At 33.1% G+C, this 27757-nt stretch overlaps 1 protein-coding gene across 2 annotated transcripts in view; it reads right to left on the bottom strand.

The window, feature by feature from the left end:
* Positions 1 to 27757, bottom strand: part of rsh (Rap GTPase activating protein radish) — a 119690-nt gene that overhangs the window by 47100 nt on the left and 44833 nt on the right. For both annotated transcript variants that reach the window (XM_075300041.1, XM_075300040.1), the window contains exons 7-8: positions 23681 to 23790; positions 22672 to 22837 (exon numbers count right to left, since the gene is read on the bottom strand). In XM_075300041.1, the coding sequence (XP_075156156.1) occupies positions 22672 to 22837; positions 23681 to 23790 (276 nt within the window). The remainder of the gene's footprint in view (positions 1 to 22671; positions 22838 to 23680; positions 23791 to 27757) is intronic.

Raw genomic sequence — 27757 nt, 5'->3', positions numbered from 1 at the left:
GGCCCTTTGATGAGCTCATCATAGTGACATCACAATGGTCTTCATAGTCTAAGTGACCCATATTTACTTTACGACATCATTGGCAATTATTATTCAAACTTTCTAAACCAACAAGTCTGTTGATTTCGATAAAATTGTTATACCCTGCGCCACACTGTGGCGCATATGTTTGCAACACCCAGAAGGAGACGAAATAGACACATGATGTCTTTGGCAATAATGCTCAGGGTGGGTCCCTGAGTCGATCTAGCCATGTCCGTCTGTCCGTCCGTCTGTCTGTGAACATATTTTTGTGATCAACGTCTAGGTCGCAGATTAAGTTCAATCGCCTTCAAATTTGGCACAAGTTCCTGTTTTGGGTCAGAATAGAACCCTATTGATTTTGGAAGAAATCGGTTGAGATTTAGATATAGCTCCCATATATATCTTTCGCCCCATATGCACTTACATGGACCCAGAAGCCAGAGTTTTACCCTGATTTGCTTGAAATTGTGAACAAACATAACACGTGGTCGTATAGTCAAGTGTGCCAAATTTGATTGAAATCGGTTCAGATTGAGATATAGCTCTCATATATATATCTTTCACCCGATATGGACTTGTATTGCCCCAGAAGCCAAAGTTTTAGCCCAATTTGGTTGAAATTTTGCACTAGGAGTACAATTAGTAGTGTAGTGTGCTAAGTTTTATTGAGATCGGTTCAAATTTAGATATAGCTCCCATAAATATGTTTCGCCCGATTTTCTGTCATATGACCACAGAGGTCAAAGTTTTAGTCCGATTTACGTGAAATTTTGCACAGGGAGTAGAATTAAAATACTATGTATGCATGTCAAATTTGGTTGAAATCGGTTCAGATTTCTATATAGCTTCAAAATATATGTTTTTCCGATTTCGGCAAAAGTGAGACATGTTTTTCAACACTTTATTTTAAAGACGTTTTTTACTTGAAACATAGCATAATTTCTACTGAAAGCCGAGTCTGAATTTGGAAAATAAGAAAAAAAGCTGAAAAAAACGAAAAATTAAAATTTGCTTCCTAGAAGCAAGTACACAAACCCAAATTTAAAAGAGAATTGTGTCTTAAAAGTATCCTTACTTGTATCCTCCGCTTCTTTGGCTCGGAATCAATACCAACATTTTTAGAGTAAAGACAAAATCTTTGGAACCGGACATGATTTTTTTCAGTGCAGTAGTATAATATAGTCGGCCCCGCCCGATTTTTGACTTTCCTTACTGGTTGGAAAATAATTTTATTCCAATTTTATTTTATTATGTTGAGAAGGTTTTATGGGTTCTCACTGTATGAATGCGAAAATGGTTTTGATTTTCTTTAGAATGAATGGTATTGTTATCTTCATTTCATGGCATTAGGTATCCATTATACGTCGGCCGATTTTTCGTCTATAGCTATCTAAGTTGAGAGCATTTCCGTGTCCTTAAATACGGGTTGTATTATTTGTAGGCTTATGTTGATTGCTATCAAGATTTATCATGATTATTATGCTCATTTAAAGGTTGGTGAATTGTATTGCCTACTTTTAGGCTGTGGTGACGACTTGTTGTTCATCCTTTTAGATTGTTTGAACTAAAAGAACTTAAAGCAAAGAATATTTTGCTTTTTTTACAACCTTGTGTATGCCGCTAATTGTGATAGTTATCAGAAGTATGGGTTTCTGCTTACGTTTTTTTGTATTTTTAAAAATGCCATAGCATCCTTTTAGGCTTTTAATATTAGTTTGAAAAGAAATTTCACATTGGTTTATTATTTGCATAACAACTGCTCCTTTCGTTTTTAATTTGTCCATCCCCTTTTTTGGTCGAAGACAAGGCAAGTTGTTGATGGCTGAGAAAATGTGACCTTTATTTACGATGTTGACTGTTGATTATCCACCAGCCGTCACTGTAAGAAGTAACACCAAGCGATATTGAAAATAAAACAGCTTTGTTGCTATCCTCTTACAGCGACTGCCAGTGAATGTTGATTTTAACGTAGATCGTGGTATCTGGTCTCCTAAAGCCTTTTTGTCAGGCTTACCTTGTGGTGCATATGCAGGATTTTTAAAATTTTTTTGTTTTGTTTTTCAAAGTATGACATCACTTGCTTTCGGCCTAAGAAATTGCTGCACAAAGGAATCTAACTAAAAAATGAATTTAATTTATTTATTTAGAGGGTATGAGGTACAATTTGTAAACACCATGTCAGAAAAACAAAGGGCGTCCTTTTTACGTTGGAAATGAACCCAATGTCATGCATTTGCATAAAGTCAACTAATTTTTGCTGTTTCTCTTTCTTTTAGGTTTTCGGTTTGGTCGTCGAGCAAGACAAATTTAATTGAAATGATTTTATGATAACATTTTACAGTTTTTAATTAAAGATTAATGACGCTAATATTACACATTCACCAAAGGTTAGTGCATACTTTTAGGTTGTCATAAATTTGACCAAGGGGTCTTTTTACTTATAAGGAAGACCAACTCTTGTATGCCTGAACACAAATATGGGTCTGTGTAAATTAAATGCTACACTTGTTTCTATCGGCATTTTTATCAATTTGTGTTTTATTTTTTATATGGCTCCAGGAATGTTCAAGACTACCTTCTCACCTAATTCATTTTTTGCTCTTATTTGTTTGTCTTTAATTAATTACGCTTTTAAGGATTTTACACCGCTTTAAAACCTTGAATTTATTTTTTGTTTAAGCTTGGAGCAAAGGAAGTTTAATTTATAGAAATGGGAAACTATTTGCGGTTGACCTTATGTGTTATCACAAAATTTTCGCCAACATTATTGACAACATAAAAAGCATAAAAAACACAACCGCCATTACCATCAGTACCATGGCCATCTTGTTGTTGTTGTTGGTACGTGAGAAGACATAAAGTATCCTTCAATAAGCATTGCGTCTGCTAGGTATGTGCACAAAACCGTAATTAGGTGTGAAAGTAGACCGTAAATGTTTGCGGATAAATCTAATTATACTCGTAGGTAGCTATAAACGAGACGCGTTGGCTTCAAATTGCTGCTGCATACCGAAAGGTGAAACATTTTTATAGGGTATACTTTGAGGCGTGTGTGTTTGGGGGTTTTTATCAAGAGGGAAAGAATGCATACTTTAAGCATCTCTCATTTAGAAATAGAAGTAAAGTGTAAGGTAAAAACATTTCAATCTATTTACATGATCAATATTTTAGATGAAACCTAGATTAAGAAAACCTATTCTAATATGTGGCATGATTCATACAGCTTTATATTCGTGCGACCTTTTTAAATCGTTGACACTTTTTGTGCGCCATATTCTTTATTTATTTATTTAGTGTAAATTAATTTACAAAAAATTCAAAAAAAAAAAAAACATTATGACTGGTTGCCAATTTGCCAAATTTTTAGCTGCCCTATGGGAAATTAGTGCAAATTGGCACTGACGAACCTATCACAGGACTGGTACCGGTGATCCAGTTTGTCGCAGTTTTTAAAAAAGTCATAATTTAATGATTTCCATACACGCCTGATATAAAAATCTTATTGGATCTTTACATTTAGTGAAGTAGAATTACCAGAATAACCTATTGTTCAACAGGTTTCAAAAGTTTTTCATTTCTGGTGCGATTCGGATAACCAAAATGAAACAGATTCTTAAGAGTTTGTCCGAGACTGGTTCATGAGGACCTGTCTATGGAGTGCTACTACTAAAATGTCCCAGGACATGGTCTTAGGAAGGAGTCCAAGAAGTGCCCTAAAGTGTAAATTTACCCAGTCAATGACAAACTCATGTTAAAGTGACCGGTCCCTTCCATACGTCTTGACCAGAACTAGGATTGGTCTATACACACCAGGGACTAGTCCTGTACCGGTCCTGTGGTTAATCCATTTCCCGTAGGGTGGTAAATGAGATATCAGTTGGGAGTAGTCGATGTCCTGAATGAAAGCTGTAAGCGATTTTGAGTTGTTACATTTATAGCAGGATGGTAGATGGTTCATGTTTAATAGACTATTAGTTTTTTTTTTAATTTCACCAAAATATTTCCAATTAAACTTTAAAATATATTCGAATAAAAATTTAATAAATTCAACAATTTTGTTAATTGAAATAAAAATCAATCACAAAAATTGGATGTATCAATTAATTTTTTTATTTGGATCAATTAAATTTTTAATTGATACTATCATTTCTGTGATTGAAGACATTTCAATTAAAAATTAATTGGACCAATTAACTTTGTGATTGAATCCAAAAATTATTTTTTTGTATGTGTAGATTATAACACTATGGGCAGGAACTCAAAATTTGCTGTCGCCATTCTTTAATCTAAAAGCGAGAGATAACCACATGCTATGTATACTCTTCATTGGCTAGTTAAATTAAAAGTACTCATACGTATAGGGGACTATAAATTAATATTGGCTTAATACGTTTTTTTACAATTTAATTATATAGGACAAAAATAGAAAATGGTGTATAGTATGTACCTTATATATGTATTATTGAAATTTTATGCCATAATAGCATATTGCCATTTCTTATCTACCACTCTAGCGGAAAAGGGTTCAAAAGAAAATCGCCCAATAGAATTCCTCTTGGCACGAACAAATTCAATTCAAGTTTTGTTAAAATATGAAAATGACAAAGATTTCATCAATTTCCGTTTTGCAAGGACAATCAAAAACATACAAACTGATTCCATGTACCCTTCTCAACATTCTTGGGTTCTTAGTTTTTTTCTTTTCTCCCCCTTAGATTTATGCTTGAATAATACCTTATTAAAAACTCAACTCACGTAAATGTTAAATACTTGTTAGTATAACTTAGGGGAGACTTTTTCCTAAAATTTGTTCTTAGATCTTTCTTTTCCTTTCATATCGAAGATATGATAAGGAGTTGGTAAGGGGAAAAAATCATTTGAAAAGTGTTGACATTTTAAACCATTTTGCCAGCATGGGAAACAAATTTTCATCACCCGTTTCTGTGGAGTCGAATGGCAAGTAAAAAAAGAAAATTCAAAAGTCATTTTTTTGCAATTTATGGGGTTCACATTCTTGTGAGCTATGCTAAGTAACAGTAGGTCATAAATATATTATAAAGTAAAACGATTTGTAAAAGGTATTTTCCATAATACAAAAAATGTTAAACTATTAAAAATCTCACCAAGATGCTCATAAATAACCAAAGCTGTTGGTAGGAATAAAGTAGGGTATAAATTAAAAATATTTGAAAGGTTGGATATATTGGAAATTGTTTTACCTCCTCTTGTTCTTGATTTGTATGGGCGATCTGAGCAGAATTAGATATTTCTACGAATTTACACTGAAAGAAAGCATGTCCGATTCCAAAGATTTTGGTATTGATTCCGAGCCAAAGAAGCGGGGAATACAAGTAAGGATATTTTTAAGACACAATTCTCTTTTAAATTTGGGTTTTGTGTACTTGCTTCTAGGAAGAAAATTTTAATTTTTCGTATTTTCAGCTTTTTTTCTTCATATGTTATCAAAGTTCTTTAAAAACGAGTTAACGACAACTTTATTTTCCAAATTCAGACTCGACTTCCAGTAGAAATTATGCTATGTTTCAAGTAAAAAGCGTCTTTAAAATAGAGTGTTAATATTTGAATGAATTTTTACTTTGTAGTCAAGATGCAGAAAGACATCAAATTTAAAGTCAATTTCATTAATTTTAAAGAATTTTTCTGAATTAATAAAATCAAGTTGACCTTAGCCCAAAAATTTTTTCTTTCATGCTATGACACCCATTGTTACGTCAAATAACTTAATTATATATAAGGACAATACATTAATTATAATTAATTATAAGGACAATACAACTTCATTGAAAAGTTTATCGACTGTTGGACAAGGAAAAAACTTTATATTAGAGAAATGCGTATTCTATGCTAAGCAAAATTTGCACTCGTATTTTAAAGACATGAAATCTTTGACCTCACGACAATATTTCAGTGTATTTCAGCAAACAGAAAAGTAAATTATAACTGAGTGACTGATATTCGTATATTATAAGATAGATATAGAAAAGGTGGTCGGAAACTCCACAAAGCATACAATCCAGATTGCGGCGAAATTCTGAGCCTCCTCATCCATACCCGTCCGTCGGTTGCAATTATATTTTCGAAGGGAATATTACTCCATGGAACCCAAAAAACAACTCAAATTTATTTATAATCTAATACAGAATTTCCATTTAATTTCCATGGTGTTTATATATTATTTCCTAGATCTCAACCAAAAAGGATCCATATGTGTTTAAAATACGTTTGTCATTCCAATTTCACCGCATCGAATATCGCCTATCTAACGATGTCCGTCTGTCTGACTGTGTATAACCACGCTTTATGTCCATTATTTAATAATAACGTATCTATCGTCCTGAAATTTGGCATAGATTCGTTTAGTGTTTGCAAGCGGGTCAAATTTGATGGACATATAACCGTGGACCGATATACGGTTTTGATCTAGCCCGATCTCCAGATTTCACTTTTTGAGAGCATAGAAGTCGTACTTATCATCCGATTCCCGAAATTTTGAATTTAATGTTGCCTTGTTGGCCGACAAATACATGTGCTAAATGTTGAGGGTATCAATCAAATTCAGGTATATCCCCCATATGACTCAATTTTCCGACTACACTTCTTGATTAAGAAAATGTCTCAACTTTTATTCCATTTCCCTAAAATTTGAGGTCTAAAAGTTTTTGTTTTTTAATCCAGTAAAGTACTTTTTTAAGTATTTTTTAAATGTGCTAAATACCAGTCTAACGTTTGGATTTCTTGAGGGCATGTAAATAGTATCCAAATTGCCTGAAACTGCGCCAAATATACTTCTCATGCGCATTCAAGTATTGGGGTAAGAAAATGTCTCAATTTTTATTCCATTTCCCTAAAATTTGAAGTCTAAAAGTTTTTTTTTTAATCCAGTAAAGTACTTTTTAAAGTATTTTTTTAAATGTGCAAAATACCAGTCTCATATTTGGATTTCTTGAGGACATGTAAATAGTATTTAAATTGCCTGATTCACTTCTCATGCCCATTCAAGAAGTATTGGGGTAAACATCTGCCGAATTTGACCATGTATAATTCGACAGCCGTTATTTCCCCTAATTTTCTTGAAAGTTTAGATGAGAAATTTTGAAGTTATCCAGAACTTGAACTACATAGAATCCGATGTAGTCCTAAATTTAAAATTTAGCTTTTCAATGTTTAACATTCTAACCGATTGTATGTGATCCACGGTGGAGGGAATTAAATATTCGTCTATGCCGAACTTACTGCCGTATAAACTATCCCATGTATACATGTCTAGGCCATTAACCCCCATTTTCATGAAGCTCCGTTAGTGCTACGTTAGCTAACGAACTTTTAAACCGTGGTATCTACATATCTGTCATTTTGCGTATATATTCCAAACGCCAGTTAGAAACTTAACTGCTGAAAATTTTTCAGTTAAAGTTAACCGGAGAAAATATATTTCCATTTTTCTTTCTGTTAACTGGCAGTTAAAGCCTAACGGAGCTACATGAAAATGGCCGTAAGTCATCTAAACTCAATTACGTCTTTATTAATTCCTTCTAAATCGATACTGAAGAGTAGTTGATGATAATATATAGCCTAATAAATTTTATGTAGTTTGGTGTTCAAATTCCAGAAGTGCCGAACAAAGCCGTAGATCATTAATCATCAGACTTTTCTTCACAATCCATTATTCCCTTGAGGTTTTGAAAATTTTTGATAAAGTTTTTAATATATGTATTCCCTTAAATGATTGCCTTATACCTTTTGTATTCTCCTTCGAATAAGGGACAATGTAATTTGTGTGATCCAAAATTATAGCTAGTCAATCAAATAGCACTCATCCATATGCTAAATGTTTTAAAACTTTTTGCCATAATATTTAATATTCAAAATTTCAAAGTTATCCTTACCACCTATTAAATTTTACTTTATAGGCCATATTCGTTTTCATTTCTCTATTTACAGTTGTAGAGATGTTGTATGCTGCTGAAGAAGGAAGGACAGAGAGAAGTGAAAAACCAAAGTTTCATTTTGCCTATTTGCAGTCCTCACAAACTACAAATTGTTTCCGCTTGCTTTTGTATAGCATATTTCAAGGGTACTTGAGAATAACAAACTTTTGGCAAAATTTTTCCACTTTCTTCTTGTGCTGTTTAATTCTTGACTATCTTGACAGTATTTGAAACTAGTATATTATCATATTCTTAACACTCCATAAATATTATTGAGTCGAACATAAACAACACTTGTGCCATGGTGGCCTTTGGAGATGGTGGCAAACCCTATCAGTAGATTTGAAACTCTAAACCACTTGAGGCTATTGAACAGCAAGAAACAGGGAGAGGTAAGTGCAGTATAATATTACATTAGAATATTGGATGTTCGTTGAAGGACAGAATTGCAAAAAACTGTAAGATATAAAGCATTTCAATAAAATACTTCAATAAGCTAAATATATGCTTATTATATTGAGAAACGTAAATATGAAAAGGAAAACTTTGATGTTTTTTAAAAGTATACATTTGAGCATTTCAAACTACGATTAATGGAATGACATATTTTTGTGATGATAAGTGCAGAAGTAAAACTAAAGTCAGAATCTATTGGACTTTTCGATAGTTGCAATTTTCTGAAGCATACTTTAGAGCTTTTATAGAAATGATTTAAATGATATTAACAACAAAAGGCCCAGTAGGAAATGTGTTGCATACTCGTCCACATCACTTAGGCAATTGAATACTTCTCTATAGCGACGCCTAATGCTATGTTGTGTCTCTTTTTCAACTTAGAGTTAAGTAAATTTGAACAGGCTTCATTAGTGTGATAAATAAGGGGTAACCCTTATTCATGAGAAAATAATTCTTAGCAAAAGACAACAAATTAAATTTATCTCTAAGAAATATTCATAAATATCAATGGAAGAAAAAAAATGCTGTAACGTATATATGAAGGCTTTTCTATAACTAGAAATTTCATACATAAACCCTAGAGTTATTTTCTAATTCTGTAATCGCATTCATTACCATGACTGCGCTAATTGACATTTTACTTGGTTTTGATTATAATAATACGCCAATCTGTCCTTTTGGCACAATTGTCCCTTAATTATGTTTTTTTTCTGTTTGTTCATTTGTTTGCTTTGGGCCAAGAAAGTTTCTCCAAAAAAGCAAACAGACACCCTGACTTTGTTTCCCTTAGCCCCTGGCCCCTTAGCTGAGCAGTGTCATATAGATAATAATGAATGCGATGAATGAAATTTAAATAAACTACAAAGGAAACCCACAAAATATGAATTGCACAATGTGAAAAACAGATAATAGACAAATAAACGACAAAGCCCCATAGACTGCCACTAACAGGACAATTGTGCGAGGGGCTTGCCATTACAAAGCTGATTACTTGGAAAATTATAGATGCCAGACAGTTTTAAAAAGTCAAGAAACTCTAAATTATAGAAGACGTGCGTGAATTAAATGGGGAGAAAATTAAATAAATATGTCTGTGTATTTTATTAGTGTGCAATTGTAGTGAGAGAACATCAAAATTCTCTTCGATAACTTGGAAAGTGGGAATTTAACAGACAAATTAAAATACTGTAGCATACTTTTAGGTGTGACATGGAAATAATTTTGCTTCGAAAGATCATTTATACAATGTATTAAATCAATTTTTATCTAAATGAAATCTTTATACACGAGATGCTGACTTAGTATATGGCATTGCTGATTATATTATAGAAAAATTTGAGAAAAGCCAAAAATGTTCAATCTAAATCGAAAATATTTCTTAAGACATCGTTATCCTTATTAACTATAGGTCATATTTGAAAAACTTTTTGTCCACGGAGCCCATATTGAATTTCGAACTGATCTCATTATATTTGCGATATTTTTTACCATTTAGAGCAAGGGTGAAGATGAGTTTTGCCGATCCATACAAAACGATTTTCCAATATAATGTACTCAGTTTCTAGGCAGCGAATTTAGTTTTTTGTGTTATACGAAATAATTCCCGAGAGTTTACTTCCCAAAGATTGATGAAGAAAAAAATGCAAAAACTTCCCAGTGTTTATTTTAGTTTTGCCAGATTTCTGAAACTCATTGGCAAATAATTTGCTACACATTTAATGTGCCACCATTCTTTCTCTTAAGAAAAATTATGGATTAATATATCGATAATTGATTGTGTCTATCAAAATTATTCTCTAAAAGTTGCATTTCATTCAGCATATGTCATTAACACCTGTATCTTTGGAGTAAGAAAAAAAAAAAAAAACAACATCTCATGGCAGTAACGATAACATCTCATAATAGATCCAAAATTCCTGGTGGTACATATTAATCACTACAAATAATCTCTCTAGTGTATAGGAAAAAGAATTAAAATTCATCAGGGGTACGAGAGGATATTCCAACGCTAATGATTCTTCTAATTTGCTCATAAATATTCTACGTGGGATTGGGCTATGGAAAACGGAAAATGAAAACATTTTCACATTTCCGCATTTATTTATCCAGACAAACAAATCAATTATAATGTTGATAAGTATGTCATAACAACAGCAATCAATCAATATTTTAGCCAATCTATCCATGGGGAATTTATTTTTTTTTCTTAGGATTTTCTTGATACTAGACCAGGATATTAGAAAACCTGATATTAATGAGAATACGAAATAAGGTAGCCCAAGTTTTTTTTCTTGAAACTTCCATTAGCTTTAATTGTAATTTTGTCCTGGGCTCTTAAAATACTTGTATTTTTCTTTGGTTTTCGATAAAATGACTCGTAAATATATGTATTCTTTTTTCAAATACTTGGTAATTTATTCTCCCTCTGTCTCTCTTTAGTGAGCTGGACAAGTGAAAAAATGTTTCCAATTCACTTTAGTCCACTACTCTAGAGGGACGATGTGTGTGTGTGTGTTTACCTCCATTTGTTTATCTGTTATTAGACCATCAAATAAAACGGCTCCATAAATCATCACACAATAATATCCACTGGTATATATTCCAAGGCATTTGGTATGGCCCGTTTAAATGGCCATGGAATGCTGGTAGAGAACAATAAACCGAAAAAGATGAATGGCATTGAATAATGTGAAAATAAAATACAATTCATTCACACACACATACACAAACCAGTACACAATCTCCAGGGGGTGTTATTTGTTTTGTAATACCCCCCACCACCCCCGCGATTCCACTGCGTTTGTATGACAAGAAACCCAAAAGTTGTCACAAACAGGAAGTGGGTGTAAGAATAAATATTCGGTGTGTGTTTATAAATTTGTGTGTTCAGCTATTACGGTGGCAATCATAGATAACTTCCTCTTTTTGCATACTTCAAATGCCAGCAGCTATATGACTGTATTGACCGGAAGTTGGAAAAAAGAAATTGAGTATTGTTTCTTCTTTCAAAAGAAGAAATGGATATTTACGGGAAAACAAAAAGGCTTTTTGTTGATGGGAAAACAGGAAACCTGATTTGATAATGACTAGAAGTGAGTGCTGTGTCTCTAGATTATAAATTCGTACACGTTCTAAGGAAATTAACTTAATTTTTCTACAACACCTGAACCTACTGTCAGCTACAGAATTGATTTGAATGATGATTAAAAAACTCGAATCTTAACAAATTTCCTGTCGATTGCAACTACGAGAAGTGAGTGGGCGAATATATAAAAGACACACACAAATTGGCAGTTTTAGAGTGTAATAAAGAACTGATAACATGTTATTCCCTTTAGAAAACCCTGCTGGTATTTATATTTCGGTGAGGTTTTATTTTTAAATTTAACATTGCGTACATTGTAGTGTTCTCAGTTAAAAGCAATCATACGCCCTTAGACCAAATAAATGTTAATACGTATACGCCATGGAGTCCTGTATTCGCTTTGTTCGTACATTTATTGATCTTAAGTCGAAATAATTTCGTTTTATTCAATTCAATTAGCTCTAATGGTGCTTGAAAAGTAGCCTAAATACTGTGTACATATTGTGTGAAAAGAAACATTTCGCATTTATTTCTTCATAGAAATATTTGACTGTTGCACGGAAAATTCCAATGATTTTTTTTCTTAATATCTTCGAATGTATCATGAAGCCTTTGCACGCATTATTAACTAAATTGACACCATTCACACCAACCACTAATTTAAAGCATAGTTATGGGTGAAATATGAACATAAGACATGGAACTCTAACTTTAATTAAAATTATATCATATTATAGTGCGTCCTTGTGGAAATTTTCTCTTTTCGAATAAACAAACATTATTGTGTTTAATCGTTTTCATTCAATTATGAAAAATTCTGACACTAAGAATTCATGCACATGAAAAAATCTTTTTCTTAACCGGGTTCTTAAGAAATTCTAGAGGAGCCGACTTAACTTGTATTCGGAAGATCATGGGCTTGGTGGCTACTACCATACAATTGTTCGGTGTTGTTTATATTTTAATTGGTAAGATCTTCCTTGATATAGTCAATGATGAGGGAGATCTTCATCAAGTGGTATCACAATCGGTTTTGGTAGCCCAAGAGTATAGCTTAGCTAATGTTACAGAATCAGTAAAAATTAGACCTTTTTGTATCAATAGATTGATTATCTAGTTGGCAAAATCAGCCCATATACTTGATATTTTGTTAAAAAATATCACTTTGTAAGTTGAACAAATCCGTTAATAAAATTATATATATAAAAATTAGCTGATACATACCATATATGGGAGTTATATACAATCTGCTGGGTTTGAAGGGAGATTAGTTTTTATTTCATTCAATATTTCATACAGCCTTCATTAATTCTTAGATTTTTAAATATTTTGACATTTTTGATATAAATCGTTTTCCATCTCTCAAAGAGATAAGCCCATAAGTAGACTACATTTTTGTGTGTTATTTCGATTAACTGAACATTTTCTTTTAGTATTTCTGTCCACAATGAATAATTGACGATGTTTCAAAATCTTTGATGAATTTGTCATGGCGTAACTCGTAGTACATACCTCATTTATAGGATGTGGTAAGTAAGACAAACTTCTACAAATTTCATAGACATGATAAAGAATATTTGATATCATCAAGTGGCCATTGAAATGGCGGTACTCTAAAGTGCCATTTAACTGTCACTTGCCTAAGTCACTAGGTTGTATTTGTTGATTGTGGAAGTGAAAATGGTAGAAGACGATGGACAAACAAAACAAATGACAAAAGAAAAATAATAAATCGAAACATCTTTGCAGCCTTAACATCAGGAACAGTGGTAGAATTTGTTAAAAAATTTTAGGGCCTGGGGACCAGAACAGGTGATAACAAGATCTTGACAATTTTGTATATTAAAACTCAGGTTCATAAAATTTAAAGCATCGTCATGAAATAACAAACAAATTAAATATTTTTTGTCTTCAGTCACGAAATTAATTGATCCAATTAATTATTAATTGAAATGATGCCTGTTCCAATTAAAAAAAATTGATTTACCAAAAATTTTTAATTGAATATTGTTTAAAATTCAATTAAAATGTTAATTGGAAAAAGTTTGGTGATCGTTTTTTGTCCATGCATATTTAGTAAAATCGGTTATCGCTTGTCTTATTAGGAAAACCAACTTAATATATAAAAACCGTTATTTTTTGTATACAGAAACGCGACACTGTGCCCCATTACTGTCAGTGTATGAGAAAGAAAACCAACAAAGCCATATTTCCCTCAAACTTTGCATTCTTTTGTAGTCTATTGTTATAGAACCATCAAGTATGACAGTCAAATGGCCCAAAGACCAGGAATCCTAAGACAAAAAAGTGTGTCCTTAAAAAAATGGCGTCATTACGGTCAAGTTGTAGACAATAAAGGAAGAATTCCATACCCCCAAAGGGCGTTTTCAGTTAAGGAAGTAAACAAAAACCAAAAGCATAAGCCAAGGCGCTATACCAATAAAGCATAAGCTTCGGCTTTATTCTCATATCTGAATACGTGTCGTCGGTTCTTCTATTTTTCTCACTAACTAAGGAATGCCATTAAAATTAGAGTGACTGTCCATTGGAATATTTGGGACGTTTTGGTGTATGTATGTCCTTGTTTCTGTGTTCTGTGAATGTTTGTGCGTGGTTTTGTGTGTGGCATAGATGTCACTCAGAATGTTGTTAACTTCCGTTTTAAAAGCCATCAAATTTCGTGTTGTAAAGTATCGCCTCATTGGCAATGGCGCCCCAACTCCTCTTCATCTAATACAATACCTACGCATGTGGACGAATCAAGTGAAATGAAACGGCAGCTGGGCTAGAAGGGCCAGGGAAAAAAAAAAATAAAAAAATAAATAAATGAACATATGACAACCAAAATGAGATTTTTATCGTTCGCGCCGCCATTCTGGCATGGCTGCTTGACAAACATAATATATTGCTAAACATAACATTAAAAGTGATTGATTTGTTGGCATTAAATTTTTTGTTGGGAATGAATATAGAATGGACAGTAGAGAAAAAAAAAGAAAGTGAGAAAACTCTGTTGTTTTTTTTTTTTCAAAGTCACACTGAAAAAATATTGTCCTAAGAACAAAGATTTTATATCATTAAAAAATATTTTACTTGATCAAACGTTACTAAAAATTTCATTGAAGGAGTTTTGTTCTTAGAATTAGGTAATTCGTATTTAAAATGGGAATTGAAAATCCCATTGAACTGAGTTTTGAACATGGTTGTAATAAAATTTCTTCCACATTAATGAAATCATTATAAAATTCGATCAATTTTTTGACTACGACTATAAAGCTAAAATAAGCATTAAAAAATAGGAGACATGTTTCGAGACATCATTTTGAAGGCTTTTTTACTATTTGAAAATTTTAATTTATTCTTGCGGTTAATCCATTTATGAAGAACTTTAGGTTAGGTAGCAGCTCCATATTTCAGTTTCACTTAGACTATTCGGTTCTTTGTGATACCACAGTGGCGAACTTCTCTCTTATCGCAGCACGCCCGATTCCATGTTTAGCTCAATGGCAAGGGGCCTCCTTTTTATAGCCGAGTTACACAGCGTTTCACATTGCTGTGAAACCACTTAGAGAAGCCTAGACATGTCATCAGCATTACTGAGAGAGGATAATCCACCCCTGAACCCCACGACTCTTTGTATGCTAGGCGGCCATGCTAACCACGGTGTCTTCCAGGAAGAAATTTTATATTGCATGCCAGAAACAGGCAGAAAAAACGAATAAATTATGATTTGCATCTTTGTATCGAGGACGCAAAACCTAACTGCATCTTAAATGTGCCCTTCATTTAATTTTTCGTTTCTTTGGCTCGTAAGTAATACCAAAGTAATTAACTTGGAACTTGATATGCTTTTCTTTCTGTGCACAAATGTTCCTACAAAAGTCAATTGCTGTACTAGGCCTTTGTGAGAAGATTCTACTCCAGTTCTTTACCCCTTAAAGAATGTCAAGGGATTTTAGTGATTTTATGGTCCCTAAACAAGTAAAGCAATTTCGAAATTCTTGCTCATAGTTTGTCAGTGACTTAATCGCAACTTTGCTACGAATGCCATCAATCACTTCTGGGTCATCATTAGTTTCAATTAAGACTTAGCTATTGGTCACATAAAACTGACTTATATGACGATATATAACCATAGAAAAAAAAGTTTCCCACAGAGCAAGGGTATTGATCAAATGTCAGGGGGATATTTCAATAAAAATCTATTGGGAAGAGAAAAGGCAAATAAGTAAGGAAAAGCTACTAAAAAGTCAGATATCATCCTATCTATCAAAAATGATGTATTATTTTATGCTGTTGAAATCCCTAAATGAAGTCTGGATATTCGCCAGAAATTATTCCTCTAAAATACTGTCACTCAATTCTTCAATAGAAATTTACTCCATTATTAAGACGGAAAAGTAGCGGAAGTTATTGAAGCGAAAATTATCCAAACCTTTTTCTTTGAAAAAACAAAAACAATATATGAAAATAATTTTAACGCTAAGATAACTTATCTTCAAACAAAGGACAAAGCTGTCAACTGCACAGTTTCTCTGTCGAAATTTGTTCAACATTGTAAGCAAATTGAAATGTTGCTAAAATGTTGGTTGACATTTACTTTTCGTGGAAATTTGTCTAGATATTCTTTTAATGAAATCCAATGAAAGTTTTATATATCTGTTACTGATTGCAATTCCGCTTCTAGGGAATGGTTAACAAGGGATTCCAGGATTGAATGATAAAGTAAATAAACTATTTTACTTTATCACTACTATTGATTTAAAGTATCAGGATATTTTGTGAAAACCAAAAGAAATACTTCGAATAAAATTTTTAATAAATGATAAAGTAAATAAATATAACGACTATTGATTAAAAGTATCAGGATATTTTGTGAAAACCAAAAGTAAGCTTCGAACAAAAATTTTCTACTTGAATAGATTTTGTTTTGTTTTGAATTTGCCCAACAAACATGGATTATTTTTTTGTCTTAAGTTTAGTTGTAGAGCAAAACGACCGAGAAGGTCGTGTATAATTCTTCTATGCTAATACTGCTAAATACTGCTTGGCCAACCAATTGTACTCGGCTTTAAGAAATACTTTGATCCCCACAAAAAAATGAGCGTTAGTAATTTTAGTAATGTTGATGGAAACCATAAGTACAGTAGGAAACATATATAAGAGGAAGTTGAGATATAGGACACTATAAGTAAGTCAAGCAGAGAACAGGGTATTAAATTCCTTTACTTTTTAAATTTAATTACGACAAATTGCATGAAGATAATATAATAAACATATTTTAAAACTATAAAACGAGATTAGTTAAGTTTTTTTGTCAAAATCGAATTATCATGAAATATATTCCCAACAAACTTTTTTCTTATAAACAATAATTGCTTATAAGAACAAATACGTGTGTCTTCTTATAATACTTCATTCACATTACACTTGCAAAATCCACTTTAAATAGATTTCAACTGTCATTTGCCTTAGAAATAAGGGATTTAAAATCTACTTTTAATAGATTTCGAGCCTAATGTGTATGAGGTATAAGAAACTTTCGTACCTCGAATAAAAAAATTGGAGTTACATTTGATTAAAATATCCTTAGGGCCATACGAAGTTTTACTAAAACAATGTTAAATTACACGCAAAAAAAATAATTCTTTCCTCCCAAACGAAATTTTAGACAAACAAGTTCGTTTCTCATTTGCTTTTCGCTGTAAGAAAAGTATATACTTTTTGTGATAAACGTTTATTCTTTTCCAGGATGTAAAAACAATTTGATAAAGACAAACTCAAAAAAAAAAAACATTATTTTCTTGCTAATTGCATTTTCCCTCATGTCTTTCTCACATCCACGAGGTTTTTTTAGTTCTTAACACCTTTTCCTGTAATACCAACAATGTAGAAGAAATTATACGATTTTATAATTTTTAATTTTTTTACCTTTCGCCTGTACGGAGAATCGGACCGCGGACCATGCACTTTGTAAGCCAACACACTAACCACTGAGCTATGTACCTGTTATGGAAATCAATAGATAAATATCCATATAAGTTATATTTATATAGCACAGCTTGCGGCGCCCACGAACCGAATAAACAAAGTTTATTTAACAGAAACAAACATTTAGTGTGGCACCGTGGAGCAGTGGTTGCTACGTCCGACTTGCATGCCAAGGGTCGTGGGTTCGATCCCTGCTTCGACCAAAGTTTTTTTTTGTTGTTTTTTTTTTTTTTTTTTACATATATTCCAGATATGTTCGGAAGATTCCGAAAAAATGTTGAACATTACATTGTACAATATTAAATTTTGAACTGTAAAATGTGTCTTATTAAAGGCCTAAAGTCAGAAAAGAACAGTGTTTGATATAAACGAAATGGACTGTGTTGTTGTTTCAATTTTTTCTTCGGAAAAATTTAAATAACTCGTACCGTTTTATTAATTCGTAATCTGTTTTTAACCTATTTGAAATAAAAAAAATTAATTTCCCTATAAAAATATGAAAAACGCGTGTTATAAAAAATGCAAAAGAACTTCCTGAGTAGTTAAAATAAAGAACATCTTTAGGAGGACATTTTTGGAAGTGCTTTTAAAGTTGTGCCCTTAGAAGGACTTCAAAATTTGTTTGCTGGACTTTTTTTTGAGTGTACTGCACTTTTTATCGTCCTTGTTTTTTTTATTTTGTTTAGCAAAAGAAAAAAAACGTTTTACACACGTATATATGTACATATATATTTCCTTAGTTTTCTGAGAATCTTAAGTAAAATGTATTCACAATCACATCCCTTGTGTGTCACAAATATGATAAAACAAATCTTAGCTGTTTACTATTTTCATGAAAATATCCAAAATCCGCATCATTTTTGTTCTAATTGAGTTTTGACAGATTCCACTTAATCTTTGAACTGTCAACTTCAATCACTGCCATGTTGTATCTCTAAGACATTCTTTTTCGAAGAAATCGAATCTCCCATCATAACTTTGACCTCGAAGTTCTAGAAATACCTTCGTAATTCACAGCCATCCTATTCAGGCAAACGACTGTTCGCATATCGCAAAAGTACAATTTCAAAAACAGAAAAAAGTAATTTTTGCAATACCCCTGTGTAATAAACATTTTGCCATAGTATAAAACAAAATATCAAAAACAGCAGACAGAAATCTCTACCTGTTTAGATAGGTGAGCCGTGCAACCACAAGAGAAGAAATTCTAGAGAAATGTGTCAGGACACGTAGCAAATCGATACAAAACAATGGCTGCTAAGAAACTTAACAATAGCTGAGCTTTGTGCTCAGACATTGGCGATTCGCAGAAGGGAGACACCAAAGGAGCAATATTTGTTAGCATCCTTATACAATTGATAACTTTGTCCATTTGCTTATGAAACTCTGGGAAACTGCCAATGTCAATAAATATGTGTGTATGTGTTTGCCTGGATGAATGGATACTGGCTCACATGCCATGAAGGTAACATAAAACGTGACAAAATATGGAAATACCGAAAACCAACAACTACCAATATGCTGCTCTCCCCCTGGCCCCCCCTCCCCCAACGTTGCTTTAAGGCTCGTTTATTATTTATGGCACTGGAGTAGGCATTCAGGCAGGAAGACCAGCAACCAGCAAAGACAATGGCAAAATCTTACTACCAGAAATGTAACGTAAATCATAATATCCATTGTGGAATATGTTTTATGGAAATACCGTAACAAATTTTATTATAATCTATTTTGAAACGACTTATCATCACGGACCAGGGCCAATGGTTTTGAGATGAGCCCTGTTGAAATTCAATATTTGAAGGAGGGTCGCAAATGCGTTTCAGGGGTAATATTTTTGTGTTTTAACCAAGAAATAGATTTAATTAAGAGGTTAAAAGATGAATGGCCTCTTTTGTTTGTCTCATATATCAAGTAATTTTCCTACACCAGGGAGTGTCCAAAAGTAAAAAAAAGATAAAATGTTTATGATATGATTGATATTCTTAAAGGCTTTAGGTGCTTTTTTTTCTATTCTAAGAGAAAGCCTATAAATGTTGCAAGTATTTGCCAAAAATTCATACAAGTATTAATAATACTGTGATGAATTGGGGCGTTGAATGTTTTATATTAATTGGATATAATTCGTGGAAAATCTATAATCTAATGGTTTTCCAAATCCATACGGTTTTCATATATATTGGCTGATTTCGATTGTTGTACCAGAGTAATTGGGTACAAACATTAAGACTCAAAGTGAATTTTGTTTATTTGAATTTGAAAGCATATTTCTGTGGTCACAACCCATAACAGCCTAAGTCTGTTTTTCAATATTTTCAGTACAGGAGTTTAAAGTTTTTTGGAAAACTTTGCTACAGATTCCTAGAAGAGATACAAACATGAAAAATTTAGAGCAAATAAATTTAGATACGCTGAATACGATGCAAGATGGTTTGATGGACGCACGTTTCGGAATTACCACATTCCTCATCAGCATCCTCTACTTGCAGCAAAACTATGAACCAATTATCAGAATAAATTCAGGCAGTTCATTAAACCCAACAATGAACTACACTTGAACCTTCCAAAAAAAAGGTTTTACATGATAGCCGGCTTATGCCGAAATAAATTCGTACAAACATGTTTTTAATCTATCATGGATTAGAGAAAATCTCTGGTATTGTTGATTGCTATGTATAGCTACCCAGCAAAAAAAATGGGAGTTCTTTTAAAGTCACAATTTTAAAAGTGTACTCCAAAGATTTTCTTTATTTTACCTACACAGGAAGTTCTTTTAATTCAATTTTTATAACTCGCTTTTTTAATATTTTTAGTTGGGAAATTTAAGTTGTTTTGTTTCAGATAGGTTAAAAACAGAGTAAGAACTAATAAAATTGTACAAATTATTTAAATTTTGTCGAAAAAAGCTAAATCCATTCTAGGAAAAGTGCAAATTTCTGAAAATAGTTGATGTCATGTAATCATAAAAAATGCATTGATCATCTATGATGCGCATTCGAGACTGTTGTTGTACGATGTAAATTATTGTCCTCTAGTACATGTAATGATATATATGAGCTTATCATTACTCATTACTCATTATTTATTATAATGTTATGGAAAGGCAAAAATTTTGTCCAAAATGGTTGGCTGTTTCGGATTTCCACATCCTCATCAGTTCCCTTTATTGAATTTCAATTACTATAAAATTTCAAATCTCGAAAAATGTGGATTTTGAGTGTAAGAGAGTAAGGATCGATTTTACTCTATTTGCTAAACTTAGCAAAGATATATGCGAACGCCTTTCAGTACCAATTTACGATAAACTAATTTACAGCTTTTATACCAATTAAAACAATAAACATATTCATATTTATTTTATTACACTCTCCCTCTTCTCTATATCTCAATTGTCAAATTTGATCTCTCTCTGGCTCTCTTTTACTGGCACCCAGTAAAAATTTGTGATAGTTATCAAAAATGATTGAGCACGCAATATAAAATAAATTTCGTGTCAGTGGCATTTTTTTTGGAGGATTGAAATCCTACATACATATTTTTTGACAATTTCGTATAGTTCTCATTTATCAATGACAACTTTTGATGCAATTAAAGTGTGGTAAAATATAGTGCAGTATAGATTCCCGTTTATATTATATCAATGGATTTATATAAATATTTTATAATGACATCATTTATATAATAATTTATAGATACTTTGGCTTTAAATATTTTCAATATAGCAAACGCCCAAATTTACCCAAATATCATTAAAACTCTTAGATATTAAGTACTAATACAATATAAATTTTACTATGATATATTTTAATTTATTTCTATTAATCCTTAAATGGCTTTGTGGATAGGTCTTCTCCACATATTGCACATGCAAATAATAGTAATAAATTGTTATTCATTTAAATCTTTTAATTATTACATATACAATTGCCCTTCTCGACTTCCATTGAGGCGTATAATTAATAACATTTAATTTGAGCCTATGATGCGAATGATTTATATTTTCATTCTTTTCGTATTTTTAATTGTGGATGGTATTGTCTTAACGACAAATAATATTGGGAAAAATATGGGACTCTTACATTTCCTTATTTTCTTAATTGTATCTGGTGTGTAGCATATGGTTAACATTATATTTTAATTTTAAGTAAATAATCTTTACTATCAACATAATAATCATAATACCATATGGATGTAATTTGCCCTCTTTCGTCCTTGCTTGTGTGGTGGGGGGTATATAGAAAGAGCTGAAATACTTATAGACATACTTATAGTTTATTTCTAGTGCCTTATATAATGAGTTTTGTCTGCTATTCCATTCTAGTAAGGAATATACTGGTATCATCTGTGTGTGTGTGTTTGTGTAGTGGTATGAATGCGTGTAGAAGTTGGGAACATTTGCCTTTGTTAGCTTTTGCAAAATTGTTTATTTTGTAAATTATCCTTAAAATATGAGACCATCATCGGAAGGAGTTGGCTGTGGGTTTGTGTAAATATATATGTAGTCCGTGTTCGTTTATTTGAATTCCAGCGTCTATTGCCTTGAGAATATTTACCCAAAGCTAGTGCTATATCTTTGTCCTTTGGTGGCTGATAAGAAATTTCCTGACAATATGAATATTTGCATCTTCGTTTGTAATTTAAATCATAATTATGGCAAATGACGGTCCCTGCTGGTGGTAGGCTTTGATAACCCTTACCTCTCTCTCTCTCTTCTTTTCCTACCAATGACCTATAATTTCACATGAAATTTTAGATTGTACCCCCCATAAAAATAACAGTTTGATTTCAGACTTCTCGGTTTTCCATTTTACAAACCCCCTACAGAGTTGGTCGAATAAAGGAATTCCCAACATGGTATCAGGTTTTCCTATGGCAAAGGTGGGTTGGATTTCCTGCCCTTTGTAGAAGCTTTTTACAATTACTATGCATTTTGTATTTTGAAAAAATAAAAATACTCCCATTGCCTTCATGTTGCCCATAATGTGGGCATGTATGTGTAATAGAATACCTACAGCGTAATTTTAACTCAAATATCTCAGGTCAGCCAAAGAATTTTTGTTATTTTTCAACCAAAGAATGTTTGCGTTTTGTTTGCATATAGCAGCTTCGTACGTGTAGGTTTGGATATCACATTATATATTGTGGGAATGGGGCTGTTTATAAACCTACCTGAACATGCCTGTGGTGGCAGTGGAAATATTAATGTTGTTGAACTTTTGCGACGCGCAACAGCACATCCTAAGGATTGGGGTTTAAAGCTTCTCAGCTGTTGCATAAAATCGGAACACTCCATGAGGGCAACGTCTGCAAAATGCAGGTCGCAGAGTATATGGTTCTAAAAAGAATAAGAAAATATTCATTATTTAGATCTGGAGGGAAAATTTTAGGAAAAATTAATTTACACAGTATGAAGATATTTTTATATAAAATTTATGAACTAGAGGGCGTATAAGTAACAATAATTAATTTATTGCCCATGGTGCGAATGAATGATAAGAATTCATTTTAACATAATATTTTGTGGCAATCTTTGTTTATAAGGAAAGGGTTTTGCGGATTTTAAAATATGTATTTGCTATTAAGATAAGATTTTGACAGTAATTGAGATTATTTCGCTTTGTTTATGTATTTTGAAATCGATTCACATATGACATTTTCACATATTAAATAACAAAGTTTTTCTGGGTGTTACCATTTTGTCCAGGGGTGCGAATAATTTATATCAATAGTTTGTCCCTTGGAGCGTATGATACAATATCAGATAACACCTAGACTAACTAAGCTATTCTGAAACAACTGACAAAGTATAAGAAATTATAGTAACAAATCCCATTTTAGGGGGGAAAATGCCTGCTTAAAAAAAGATACAGTCATGGGCTGCAAAAATAATAAAGAGGCAACGTTGTTGTTGACCTTTAAATGCTCAATTATGAATTTACTTTTCTTTAAAGCCCATTTTAATTGTAATTTCGAAATACGTGTGTATGTAAAATATTTCAAGATTGGACAAACAAATCGCCTTAGTTATTATTTAAATTTATTTCAAAAAGTTACAGTGTTTATGCCTAGATTACTTCTATTAAATATTTTTATCAATTAAGGAAATTTTGTGTTGGTCATTAGTTTTAATTAAAAATTAATCACTTGAATGTTTTTCTTCTTTAAAACCATAACTTACCTTGAATCTTCTGGCCCGTTTTTGGTTCCGCCCAGTCAAATTCAGACCACAGGAATTGCAGCGTAAACATTCCTCATGATAATGATTGTTATCATAGAGTGGTGAAGGTTCTGCAAATGAAATTTCACTCATTAATTAAAAGAAAAATCAAATTAAATACAACACAAAAAAAGTATTTTCTGCGTGGGTCTAGAAAATATTTCTACTATGGCTTAGTATCCGTCACAGTCAAGGTAGCAGGAAGAAAAAAAAACAATTTTTCATCAAATCGTTTGAACTTAGGGGAAATCCCTATATGATGGACCAGGAAAACAAATTAGTTTGTTAATAATTAATTAATTACGAAAAAATAAAGAAAAACATAAGCTTCTTTTAGTCCTTATGGTATTATGGGGGGGTGTGTATCGGGTGGGGACTAGAGTATATTTTGGATATGAGACACCTAGTCGTTGTTATTTAATGACCATCATGAGTTGTACTACCCCAAAGTAGGAGGAAACGTAAATGTTATTTAGTTTATGATTATTGCCACTCATACACAGATGTCCCATCCGATGATATCACCAGTATAATTACTGTAATCTCTCATAAAAATGTTTCCTGAACCTTAGATATGGGATGATTCGAATGGTAAGTGTTTGTGGAAAAACTGGATGACACTGCTGTTAGTCATGATGCTAATGATGTTGCTACACGGCTGTTGATGATGAGCAAATCATAGTCAATATGAAAATGACAATCATTGTGGGGAACACCACTCAACTTTCAAAAAAAACAAAAAAAAACACTTGGCGCAATATTAAAAACATGTGCGGTATGGGTAAATTTAATATATGTTCTGTATATACAAAGGCCTATTTAGCATAGGGTGAACCGTTTGAATTGGTTTAAAACAAAATACTATTTCCAGACTATTTCACATCAAATAAATTTGTGAGGAATTAATTTATATAGAGACCATGAAGGAAGCCACCGTGTTTCCCCCTCTCATTAATGCTGGTGACATGTGAAACTGTTCGGACTCGTCTATAAAAAGGAGGCTTCTTGTCATTGAGCTAAACATAGAATAGGGCAGCACTCATTGATAGGAGGAAAGTTTACCACGTGTGGTATCACAATGGACTGAATAGTCTAAGCGAGTCTCAAATAGTGGACTGCTATACTCATCCTAGGGAATACATTTGGGAAAAAATGTATGTTTGTTAGCATCTTAACATCGATTTTAAATTAGCCACGGAGGTTCTTGAATATTTGTATACTTTAATAAAAATATTTTCTTTAACATTCTATACAAAGTTCCCTTCTACTCTTGGAGATATGTGCGTAGAACCCTACGGAGGATTTGTAGAAAATGTGTTTTTGGTATTTTGTCCCAAATCGGGATTAAATGATTTTTTTTCGATTGGATTTATACCTGACCTATAGGGTGATACGGTCAAAATTTGGTCAATATAAACTTGACGCATTTCTTTCAATTTTGCATTTAAAAACCTGAACACCCCTCATTTTGAAGGTGTGTGTGTGTAGAATGTTGCTCCTATTTTGATTTTGGAATTCACTCTTCAGCTGTAAAATGCCGTCCAAGCAAGAAGAGCAGCGTATCAAAATTTTGCTCGCGCATCGCGAAAATCCGAGCTGCTCGCACGCAAAGCTGGCAAAATCGCTAAAAGTTGCCAAATCAACCGTTACAAATGTAATTAAAGTGTTTGGGGAACGTTTGTCGACAGCCAGGAAGTCTGGATCGGGGGGAAATCGAAAACTGGAAGCCGCTGAGACGACAAAGAGAGTTGCCGGTAGTTTCAAGCGAAACCCTAACCTCTCTCTCCGAGATGCCGCAAATAAGCTGGGTGTATCGTCTACAACCGTGCATCGAGCCAAAAAACGAGCCGGACTATCGACTTACAAGAAGGTAGTGACTCCAAATCGCGATGATAAACAAAATACGACGGCCAAAGCGCGATCCCGGAGGCTGTACACGACGATGCTGACGAAGTTTGACTGCGTGGTAATGGACGACGAAACCTACGTCAAAGCCGACTACAAGCAGCTTCCGGGACAGGAGTTTTATACGGCAAAAGGAAGGGGAAAGGTAGCAGATATTTTCAAGCACATAAAACTGTCAAAGTTCGCAAAGAAATATTTGGTTTGGCAAGCCATCTGTACCTGTGGCTTGAAAAGCAGCATTTTCATAGCTTCCTGGACTGTCAACCAAGAAATTTACGTGAAAGTGTGTTTGAATAAACTTCCTTTCCTGAAGAAACACGGTTGTTCCGTACTGTTTTGGCCGGATTTGGCATCTTGCCATTACGGTAAAAAGGCCATGGAGTGGTACGCCGCCAACAACGTGCAGGTGGTTCCCAAGGACTAGAACCCTCCCAACACGCCAGAGCTCCGCCCAATTGAGAAATACTGGGCTATTGTCAAGCGGAACCTAACGAAGACCAAAAAAACTGCTAAGGACGAGCAGCAGTTAAAGTCAAACTGGCTTTCTGCGGCGAAGAAGGTGGACAAGGTGGCTGTACAAAATCTGATGGCAGGTGTCAAGCGTGAGGCCCGGCAATTCGGATTTGGAAAAGCGAAGGCCTAACTGAATATTTTTCCTGAATTTTATACTAATTGAACTTGAAAAAGAAATTTAATTTGATTTTTTAAATGAACGATTTCACCGATTTACACGCGTTTTTCCTAGACCAAATTTTGACCGTATCACCCTTTATCTAAGTCAAGAAAGAGACCAGCGGAGATGTATTCATAGAGCGAAACGATGGGGGCATATGACCGCTGTAGTGATTATAATATTCCAGGGAAATTTTAATGCAACAATAGGAACAATTAGGGTCTATGCCTTACGGGATAATTAGGGGTCTATGACCCACGGAAAAATTAGAATGTATGCCCTACATGAAATTGATGCAAATTGCCACTGATTTACAATTATTAGAATAATCTATTATTCAAAATATTTCAAAAGCCTATTTCAAATGCACTTTGAATTCTCAAAATGAAACAGGTTCTTAGGAGGTCCTACTAAACTGTCCCAGGACTTGTCCTTTTTAATGAGTCCACGTCGTGTCTTAAAGTGTAAATTTAACCGGTCCCTTTCATATGTTTCGGCCAGAAGTGGGACTGGCCCATACACACCAGGAACTAGTACTTCACCGGTCCTGGAGTTAATCCATTTGTAGTAGGGTGCAGAGACAACCACATACAAAGTCATTTACCCAAAATTGTCGACTGTAAATTAGTTTGACCACCTTGCACTCACTCATCCGTCCATGTGGACCCTTTACGATTCATCCCAATACACAGTTGCACAGACGTCAAAATATGTTCTCCAGGCAAAACAGTTGAGGCAATCATAGACCCCAGGTTATGACATTAGGAAAATCCTGATTATACCTACTATAAATTAGATGACATGATAAAGTGGAGAAATGGCCTATTGTGAGTGCTTGGTTAGTTAGTTCATGTGAGAGATATATAAGGACTCATGATGATACAAAACATGACAAAAAATGAACAACAATTTTGACATCAAACACGAAGCCCTATCCTTGGACAATGTATTTGTGAACACATGTCTTTTATTGTAGATGGCATACACAAAGACATGCATCCCCAAGTCTTTTTGTGGTAGAGTGTATGTTGAGTGGATTTTTGGGAATAATGAAGAAGATTTCAAAAATGCTTTACGCCTGTCAATTTCAGAAGAAAAAACGAAAAACACTTGATGTCTATTTCTTTTGCTGAAGCTGTGATAGAATTTTTGATATAGGCTATTTACAATGGCAGTTGTTGATATGGTAATGCAATAATTATTAAGGAATGTACAACATAGGTTAAAGTTAAGAAAATACCCTTCTATTATTTTCTTTCTTCATTGCTGAGGGGCTTAAGTCCCCTAATTGGAGTATTTTTATATCTGAGCCTCACATGATCCTCCGCACTCAAGATCATCTTTGTTATAACTCAATCCATAAAATGTTAGGAAATAGTTCTTATGTGACTGAAATTTTAAGCTATAATGCCATTAAATTATAGAAATACTTTAGTACGTTTGTTCATTCATTTTGCTTG

Source organism: Haematobia irritans, chromosome 3, assembly GCF_050003625.1.
Source record: "Haematobia irritans isolate KBUSLIRL chromosome 3, ASM5000362v1, whole genome shotgun sequence".
In the NCBI taxonomy this organism is placed as follows: domain Eukaryota; kingdom Metazoa; phylum Arthropoda; class Insecta; order Diptera; family Muscidae; genus Haematobia; species Haematobia irritans.
The sequence above is the reverse complement of the archived record's forward strand: the minus strand, read 5'-3'. Positions and strand labels throughout refer to the sequence as shown.